General features: G+C 37.8%; 2 protein-coding genes across 2 annotated transcripts; both read left to right on the forward strand.

The window, feature by feature from the left end:
* Positions 1-244: 244 nt before the first annotated feature.
* Positions 245-601, forward strand: LOC108870798. Its single transcript, XM_018656480.2, has one exon. The coding sequence runs from the start codon at positions 245-247 to the stop codon at positions 599-601; it is 357 nt and encodes a 118-aa protein (XP_018511996.2).
* Positions 602-7,083: 6,482 nt separating this feature from the next.
* LOC108869150 (ervatamin-B-like) lies at positions 7,084-9,911 on the forward strand. Its single transcript, XM_033280016.1, has 2 exons — positions 7,084-7,586; positions 7,826-9,911. The coding sequence occupies exons 1-2, from the start codon at positions 7,142-7,144 to the stop codon at positions 8,410-8,412; spliced, it is 1,032 nt and encodes a 343-aa protein (XP_033135907.1). The 5' UTR covers positions 7,084-7,141; the 3' UTR covers positions 8,413-9,911.
* Positions 9,912-10,300: the final 389 nt, after the last annotated feature.

Below are 10,300 nucleotides of genomic sequence, written 5' to 3' on the forward strand. Positions count from 1 at the left end.
TTTGCGTTGATTCGATTAACAGGTTCATCACTAGTTAAGGTCAAGGTTGAATTGATAATCAACTAGGTGAACTGGATCAAGATCGAAATCGAACCTAGTCTGATACCTTAACAAGTGGTATCAGAGCCAGGTTCTCTGGTAAAGAGAACTAGGTTCACGCAGCGGTGAAGCTGTGATTCAAGCGAAGGTTGGTTGCTGTGTGATTTGGTGTGTGTGGGAAGTGTGATTGTTTGCAGAGGCGATCATGGAATCGGTTCACGGGAAGTTTGAGATGGAGAAGTTTGATGGATCTGGTGACTTCGGTATGTGGAAGTTTAAGATGCAAATGCAGCTGGAGCTGCAAGGGCTGGGACACATCTTGACTGAAGCAGCTAGTTCTACGAAAGTAGAAACTACAGATGACAGTGACGAAGTCACTGATAAGGAAGTTAAGGTAGATCCTCTGGCTAAAGAAAAGGATACTCGAGCCAGAAACCTTATCTGCTCAAGCCTCACCAACATGGTACTAAGAAAAGTAATGAGAGAAGCAACCGCCATGGGGTTTGGAGAGCACTTGAAGCAGATTATCAAACAAAGACCTTGCCTAACAGGATCTACTTGAAGCAGTTTTGCGAGCTACAGGATGATTGAAAGTAAAAGCATTGAAGAGAATCTAGATGTTTTCTTGAAACTGGTGGATGATCTTGCGAGCCTGAACATTCAAGTCTCTGACGAAGATCAAGCCATACAGATTCTAACCAGTCTGCCACCACAGTATGACTCTCTTGTTCACACTCTAAAGTATGGAAATGGCAAAGAAACATTGACGATAAAAGAAGTTACTACGTCAGCTTATGCAAAGGAAGCGGAGCTAAAAGAGAAAGGATTGTTAAAACGCTCCAAGATTGATGCAGAAGGACTTGTAGTTTCCAGAGAAAGAACTGACAAGAGATCAGGAAAAGGTGGGAGGTTTAGATCGAAAAGCAAAGATTTTAGATCAAAGTCTAAAGGAAAAGGTCAACAGAAGACTAGAGAGTGTTGGATCTGTGGCAAAGAAGATCATTTCAAAAGAGAATGCCCTGAGAGAAAAGATCAGAGATCTCAGAATGCGGCAAATGTGGCTCAGGACAAAGAGTATCCTATGGTACTAACTGCAAGTGTCCATGACACGAAGTCTGAGTGGATTTTAGACTCGGGATGCACATTTCACATCACACCGAATCGAGAAGTGTTATTTGATTTTGTAGAAGAAAATGGAGGCAGAGTGTTAATGGGTAACAATACGTTCAGTGAAGTTCATGGGTATGGAAAGCTGAAGATTGTAAACCCAGACAAGTCTACGGTGATTCTAACTGAAGTTAGGTACATGCCTACCATGGGGCGAAACCTCATATCGTACGGTCAGCTTGAGAAGTGTGGCTGCACTTATAGGGGAGAAGGTTTTAAAGTCGTGTTCTTTAAAGATGGAAAACGAGTTCTTTCAGGGAGCTACAAAGACGGGCTCTATTATCTTGATGGTACAGTTGATAAGGCTGAAGCTAATGTAGCAAGAACCAAAGAGAATCTGACAAATCTTTGGCACTCAAGATTGGGACATATGAGCTTAAAGAATATGAATTTTCTGGTGAAGAATGGGTATTTGAAAGAGAAGGAGGTTCACACATTGGATTTCTGTGAGAACTGTGTTCTTGGAAAAACTCATAAGTTACCTTTCCCTACAGCTAGACACGCTACAACAGAGACGCTTGCTTATGTTCATAGTGATCTGTGGGGTTCAGTGTCTAATACAGAAAGATTATCAGGTTGTAAGTACTTCCTAACGTTGATAGATGATTTCTCAAAGAAAGTTTGGATCAGGTTCTTAAGGACTAAGGATGAAACGTATGAGAACATTTCTGAATGGAAGAAGCTTGTTGAGACTCAGACAGGAAAGAAAGTTAAGTGTTTACGCACAGACAATGGTCTGGAGTTCTGCAACAACCTGATGGATACTATGTGTAAGGAAGCTGGAATCAAGAGACATCGAACGTGCGCTTACACTCTACAGCAAAACGGAGTAGCAGAAAGAATGAACAGAACGATAGCAGATAAGATTCGTTGTATGCTAGCAGAATCAGGGCTTGAGAAAAAGTTTTGGGAAGAAGCAGCTGCTACATCAGTCTACTTGATAAACCGTACTCCTAGTGCTTCAATCGAGTTTAAAATTCCCGAAGAAGTGTGGTCTGGAGTTAAAGTGGAGTTTTGTCATCTCAAGAGGTTTGGTTGTGTGGCTTACGTTCATACTGTACAAGATAAGATGAGTCCAAGAGCGTTGAAAGGTATTTTCATGGGTTATCCTCAAGGCACGAAAGGATATCGTGTGTGGTTAATAGAGGAAGGAAAATCTACAATCAGTAGAAATGTTGTGTTTGATGAGAAAACACTGTATAAAGAATATAAAGGAAAAGGAGTGGCGAGCGACCCCAAGGCAAGAAAAGTGACGTTCAAAGCTGATTTGATTCAGGGTCCTACTCAGAAAAGTTCTACCTTTGAAGTGGGATCATCTTCAGAATCAGGAAACACCGGTGAAGGTGGAGTTACTTCAGGTCAGAGAAGAAACTCAGATTCAGATGAAAGTGAAGATGAATCAGAAGGCCAGGAGGAATCTCTAGATGACTATCTACTTGCAAGAGATCGTGTAAGGAGACAGACTAAGCCTCCAGCTATGTTTGAGAGTGGAGACTTCGTGGCTTATGCGTTAACATGCGCTGATGACATTATAACGAATGAGCCTAAGTCATTAGCTGAAGCGAAACAAAGCAAAGACTGGGATAAGTGGAATGCTTCTATGAAAGAAGAAAAGGCTTCTTTAGACAAGAATCACATTTGGGATATCGTTGACAGACCTCTTAGACAAAGAGTCATTGGGTGCAAATGGATTCACAAGCTAAAGGAAGGTATTCCAGGGGTTGAAGATCCTAGATACAAGTCTAGATTGGTTGCGAAAGGTTTCACTCAGGTGGAAGGGGTTGACTACAATGAGATTTTTGCGCCTGTGGTCAAGCATGTGTCTATAAGGATCATCCTATCCTATGTGGTAAACGTTGATGCTGAGCTAGAGCAAATGGATGTCAAAACGGCATTTCTCCATGGAAACCTAGATGAAACAATCTACATGGAACAACCAGAAGGGTTTATTAAGAAGGGGGATGAAGGAAAAGTGTGCCTTCTAAGAAAGTCCCTATACGGGTTAAAGCAATCTCCCAGACAGTGGAACTTAAGGTTTGACTCGTTCATCAAGACACTTGGGTTTATAAGGTGTGTTAAAGACCATTGCGTGTACATGAAGAAGTTGAAGACAGGAGATTGCATCTATCTACTTTTATACGTGGATGATATGTTGATTGCTGCTAAGAACAAGAAGAACATTCAGGTTTTAAAGAAGAGTTTGAGCACTGAATTTGAAATGAAAGATCTTGGAGCAGCTTCAAGGATTCTTGGAATGGATATTGTAAGGGACAGAGAGAAGGGACTACTGAAACTGACACAGAATAGATACATTGGTCAAGTGCTTAAAACGTTCGGAATGGAGTTCTGCAAGCCGGTGATCACTCCCACAAACTCTCAGTTTAAACTGAAGAGTTTAACAGATAAGGAGTGGCTTATTGAGTCGAAGACTATGGATTCTGTTCCCTATGCGAGTGCAGTTGGGAGTCTAATGTATGCTATGGTTGGTTCTAGGCCTGATCTTGCTTTCGCAGTTGATTTAGTCAGCAGGTTTATGTCCAAACCAAGCAGAGAGCATTGGGAAGCCGTGAAGTGGATACTAAGATATCTACAAGGAGCTAAAGATGTTTGTCTAACATTTAAAAGGGCAGGGAGTTTTGATGTTGAAGGCTTCTGTGATTCGGATTACTCTACTGATCTCGATAAGCGAAGATCAGTCACTGGTTACGTGTTTAAAGTGGGTGGCAACACTGTGAGTTGGAGATCTACACTACAGCATGTAGTGGCTTTGTCAACTACAGAGGCTGAGTATATGGCTCTGTCAGAGGCTACAAAGGAGGGTTTGTGGTTAAGGGAATTCTGCGATGAGTTAGGATTTGATTCAGAGTTTTTCAACCTACATTGTGATTCTCAAAGTGCAATTTGCCTAGCTAAAAATCCGGTTCATCATGATCGTACTAAACACATTGCCAGGAAAATTCACTTTATCAGAGATATCATTGAGATGGGTCTAGTAAAGGTCCTAAAGATTCACACTAGTTTAAATCCTGCAGATATGTTGACAAAGACGTTACCTGGAAGTGCGTTCGAGAAGTGCCTTGAAACGCTGGGGGTCATTGCCTGAGCGACTCGAAATGTACTCTGAGATGGCACTGTTGTTTGGTCATCTCAACAAGGTGGAGTACATGTTACAACAGAGGGCAAACTTTGTTAGTGGTTTGTTTTCGGTCAAACAACGGAGTTAACTAACGGAAAAGTTTTAAAGGGAATACTGAGGTACTTACGCAGGAGTTGCGGGTTTGTCGCCGAAGACATTCAGGTGCTGGTTAACTGTAAAAGGTAGTTCAGTTGGTGTTTCTGAGACTAAAGATATGTACTTGAAGTGTCAGAGGCTTACAGTATTCGAGATTTGACAGTCTTCGTGGTTGAAGATCAGCTGGCTCAGTTGGAGTTGAAGTCGGTTCAGGCTCAGGGTCTTGTGGTATTGGAACAGGAACAGAGTCGGGGATTTTGAAGTCAGCTGGGAGAGTAAGCGTTGGAGAGCTTACGAGTTCAGGGTTGTAAAACAGAGGGTCAGGACTGTTTACAGGTTCCACGAGGATGTGGAAAGGGTCTTCTTCAGTTTTGGGGTAGCTGTTTGAACCTGATTGACTGGATTGAGAATTCTCGGTCATGGCTAGGTTTTGGTCTCGGCGTAGTGAGGGTTGCGTTACGGCGGAGGAATGGTGTTGTGCCCTAATCGACAAAGGTGGAGATTTGTGGAGTATTGTCACATTAGGCGTTGGGCCACTAACGGGCCTAGAATAAAAACGCAATGAGACCGCACGGCCCAAGTTTATAGATAACGGGAGAAGGTAAGGTTGTTACGCCTAACGGCCATAACAACTTGTTCATCGTCTATCTCGAAACAGAGGAGAGGAGAGAGAAAGCGAAGAACAGAGAGCAGAGTTACAGAGATCGAGAGAGGAGAGATAAGGGAGAGAGTACGAGAGCGGAAGGAGAAACAGATCAAGAACAGAGAGATCCAGTAGTGATCACAGCTCTTGCGATCGAGGCGTTTCTCCGGTTCATTCTACGCGTCTTCGTCATCGGAGGTGTCGGAGGTTGATAGCGAGTCATCTCCATCGTAGTCACTCTCGTAATCTTCTCCGAAGAGTTCTCGGTACATTCTTTTGTAGTACCTGCACATAAACAAGATCAGGTGAGATCTTGAGCTGTTGTATCACCATTGATCGATAGTGAAGTGCATGAGAGTTTTGTTTTCTCCCCAGTCAGTAGGAAACAAAGACTGGGTAAACAATTGCTTGTGTTGTTTGTGTTGATTCGATTAACAGGTTCATCACTAGTTAAGGTCAAGGTTGAATTGATAATCAACTAGGTGAACTGGATCAAGATCGAAATCGAACCTAGTCTGATACCTTAACAACGTTGATTTGTGATGGATTGTAAACAATATTATTTAGTTTGATCAATAAGTGAAAAAAAATTTAGTCCACATTAAATTTTAAAATTGAAGTTGCATGTTTTTAAGTTTAACTATTCATTCATAAAAAAAAAAAACTCCAGTACGTGGTTTTCACTATTTTGGAGATAATTTATCAGTTCTTCTTCTTTATTTTTGTTTTTTTAGAGGCCCCCATGCAAGTGAAGCTAGAGTGACATGGCTGGCAGGCTTAAGCGAGCCACTAGACTATTTACCTTTACTTATCGTCACATATTTCCACTATTTTCATTGAACTGAGGTAAATATAAATGGACCCCAAATAAAAAGGAATTATCTTTGATTTCGGTCAGGACTTAATACTTTTGACTTTCAGAACTCAGTTGTTCCCAAAAGCTAATAATGTTGTCATGACAGTTTTGAGTCCGAAGTAATCTATATTTTAAAACTCACCATGACCGAGAACTTCAAAATACATTTGATTGGACCATGATTGCATTCAAACGCAAATGTATCTACCTAAACCCTAAGGTAACTAGTAAATATCGCTAGATCTTATCTCTATATTTAAAATGATATGGTAATACATATATATCCCCTAGACTATATATGTGAAGTGATTTTGCCAGATGTCCTATCTACCATCAATTTCACAAAACAAATATGACATGACTACTAAAATTGATGACATGGCTTCCGAGAAAATATGACATGGATAATTTCATTTAGTGTTGATTTATATTTTTGACAAACTTATTAGAATATGGTAATAATTCATATATTACATTTAATATTGATATTTCTTTTTGGTAAACTTTTTTAAAATATTGTAATAGCTCATACATCATCTATAAAAAAAAATATATCCATAGATAACATTTCAAATTTTGAAATATTATTATTTTTGTATAATTATACAATTTGTATTACTAAAACTTTCAAAAAAAAATTACCATTTTGAAAAAATTTAAATATCTAATTGTACGATTATTAGTTTCTTATGTATCAACAAATTTTATAAATATTTTTTAGGCTAATTTTTTTATAATTATACAATTTTATATCATTTTTATTAGTTTATACAAATTGATTTAATTTATATCCAATATATATTAAATATTAGTAAGAAAGTAGTAAAATCTATAACATTTAATAAAATTTCTTATTTTTAAATATTAAAAAATTTCTTACTGCAAATATAAGTAAGAAAACACCTAGTATATATATATATATTAGTTGTAATATATGTGCATATAGAAATGGGAAAGTTGTTCCTCCAAAGATCACGGCGCAAGTTAATGCAAACAACACCATAACCATTATAGAGTCAACTTGCAATTTGCTCTCATTTTTCAGTTAGACCATAACCAACTTCGAATCTTTTCTTTATAAATACCCTTTCTCCCCATCCTTACTTCTTCACTACAACACAACAGAAACACTTCACATACAAGAAAAAACTACAATTTCATTCTTTCATCTATTTTAATTTTTGTCATATTCATCAACGACAAAATGACATCGATAGTATTCCTTGTGTTTCTAACAATTATTTCCATGGGAAGCGTCTCCCAAGCCACATCTCGTGTCACCTTCAACAAGCCCTTAATTGCTGACCACCATCAACAATGGATGACTCGATTCTCCCGAGTTTATACCAATGAGCTTGAGGAAAAGATGAGGTTCGACGTGTTCAAGAAAAACCTGAAATTCATTGAGGAATTTAATAAGAAGGGAGATAAATCCTACAGGCTTGGTGTCAACGAGTTTGCGGATTGGACCGAAGAAGAGTTCATTGCCACACACACCGGTCTCAAGGGCATCAACAAAATTTCACCATCTGAATTTTACGACGAAATGATACCTTCTTGGAATTGGAACGTCAGTGATGTTGCCCGTGAGACCAAAGATTGGAGATCCGAAGGAGCTGTAACACCTGTTAGATACCAAGGCCAATGCGGTAAGCTTTCCAAAATTATATAAATTCAAAACAGTGGTCTCTACATATGTATGATATTCAAGATTTGAAATTCAATACGCTCAATAAATTTTAGTAAACCGCTGGATTAGTATTGAATTCCATGATTTCATAATGCCATTGTAAAAACTTAGGCCCCAAGTTAGAGTTACCTAACTAGGTTTACGTTATTACGGAGAAAAAAAACTATACTCAATATATCTGGATGTATATTTGGACAGGAGGTTGTTGGGCGTTCTCAGCAGTCGCAGCGGTGGAAGGTGTGACAAAAATTGCCCGAGGCAACCTCGTATCTTTGTCTGAACAACAGCTTCTAGATTGCGACAGAGAGCATAATAACGGTTGTAGTGGCGGGATAATGTCAGATGCTTTCAGCTACATAATCAAAAACCGTGGCATTGCTTCAGAGCAAGCGTACCCTTTCCAAATGAAAGAGGGGATCTGCCGTTACAATGGGAGACCCACCGCATCAATCAGAGGGTTCCAGACCGTCCCAAGCAACAACGAGCGTGCGTTGCTCGAGGCGGTTTCGAGACAGCCTGTCTCGGTTTCCATTGACGCAGATGGACCCGGTTTCATGCATTACTCAGGTGGAGTGTACGATGAGCCGTACTGCGGGACCAGTGTGAATCATGCAGTGACGTTCGTTGGGTACGGTACGAGCCCTGAAGGGATAAAGTATTGGCTGGCTAAAAATTCGTGGGGTGAGACTTGGGGAGAGAATGGTTACATCAGGATTCGTAGAGATGTAGAATGGCCTCAGGGCATGTGTGGTGTGGCTCAGTATGCTTTTTATCCGGTTGCGTAACTAAGTGGCAGATGACTTATTATTAAAGTGTGATAACTATACGACAACATTATAATAACAAAAAATGTAACACTATCATATAATCTGGCTTATCAATTGTTTAGTTGTGGTCTAAATCTGCATCGCAATGCTTGACCTATATGTTTAGCGTCAACCAAAATGCATCACCTACTGGTATATATGTACGTATAAAATACAGTATAATGTAGTTTATATTATATTTTCCTGGATGAAGGTAAATGCTTTACTAACTGAACAAAACAATGACAGCGTTTGTAACAATGAAGTTAAAGAAGAAATAAATCATTAACGAGACCCATAAATAAAAATAAAACCACGTACGTTGTTACTTGTAAGACGGAAAAAGTAACCTCATCTGTTGCTAAACTGGTACCATCAAAATTTATCATATGGGTCATCTACACAACTAATAAGTTAGTGATTACAAATGTAAGAAACTTTTTGGGGTTGGGCCTTTATTTTTTCCAAAGGCTGTTTAAAGACGGGAAAAGTGCCAACTTCGACCCCAACAATTTTGGTCGTTACGACCCAAACAATTGATCAGTATCATATACGATCTCAACTCAATTATAATTTGAAAAGGTATCAAAACTTCTTAAAACGTGCTTAAATATACATTGACTCTAACATAAGTTAGTCAATCGTTAACAAGATAAAACGACGTCGTTTTGATATACGAGGAAAAGTGTCAATTTCGATCCCAACACTCTCAGTCGTGCCAAATAGGACCCGAAAAAATGGTCAGTGCCAAAACCGAGCTCAACTTTATTATAATTTAAGAAAAAATGCGTGAACTTCTTAAAACGTGCATAAATCTATATTGACTCTAACAAAAGTTAGTCAACCATTAACAAGATAAGATTACATCCTTTTGATATATATATATCTTTGAAAAAATAAATAAATAAACAATTATGTTCATTTTGGGACTCAAACCGTGTTGTGATATCTTTTTAAAGAGGCACACTAACAACTAGATAAAAGTAACTTTTTGAAATATTACTACAAATTTGAAATTATATAAACTACTATTTTTCTTCATTTTATCCAATTTAAAAATTTGGTGATAATTTTTCTGATTTATATAAATACATTAACATGTTTTTTATTTATCATATATTTAATAAACTTCTATCTTACTAAAATATAAATAACAAAATATTTATTATTATGGGATCTTACATATACTTAAAACTTTGAATTATTTATAAACTTTTCTTATATAAATTATTTTTAATTATTAAACTTAAGTGGACATTTTTCTGTTTTTCAAGGTTAATATTATGTATTTTTGATATTTTGTTCAAAAATGTTAAGAGGCCTTTTACCTTTCTTTCACTAAGATATCTTCTACAAAATATTAGACATATTAAACAGTAACTATAATATATAAAAGCAATCACCAAAGTTTTAAATTGGATAAGATGAAGAAGAATAGTGGTTTATATAATGGAGAATTTCAACTTGTAATAATATTTTTAAAAGTTACTTTAGTATAGTTGTTAGTAGGCCTGGGCAAAATAACCGGAACCGAAGAACCGAACCGAAACCGAACCGAAGTATCCGAAACCGGAACCGGACCAATACCCTCAAATACCCGAACGGTTCCTATATTTTTATATCCGAAATAACCGAACCGAACCGGAACCGAACCGAGAACCGAACGGGTACCCGAATATATAAAAATATTAATTATATATACATATAACATAACTAAATATATATTTTTAATTTAAAATTCTATAAAAAGTATCTGAAAATAGTTGAAGATAACTAAATTATTATAAAGTATCCGAACTACCCGAAGGTATCCGAAACTATCCGGATAGTTTTTTCCAAAATATCCAAAGTAATCCGAAATATCCTA

The sequence above is a fragment of the Brassica rapa genome, chromosome A09 (assembly GCF_000309985.2).
Source record: "Brassica rapa cultivar Chiifu-401-42 chromosome A09, CAAS_Brap_v3.01, whole genome shotgun sequence".
Classification (NCBI taxonomy): Eukaryota; Viridiplantae; Streptophyta; class Magnoliopsida; order Brassicales; family Brassicaceae; genus Brassica; species Brassica rapa.

Excerpts from the sequence above, each read along its gene's own strand:
- LOC108870798 (XM_018656480.2), top strand. The coding sequence starts at position 245 with ATGGAATCGGTTCACGGGAAGTTTGAGATGGAGAAGTTTGATGGATCT.
- LOC108869150 (XM_033280016.1), top strand. The coding sequence starts at position 7,142 with ATGACATCGATAGTATTCCTTGTGTTTCTAACAATTATTTCCATGGGA. Across the intron at positions 7,587-7,825 it reads TAGATACCAAGGCCAATGCG|GAGGTTGTTGGGCGTTCTCA; the intron begins GTAAGCTTTCCA and ends ATATTTGGACAG.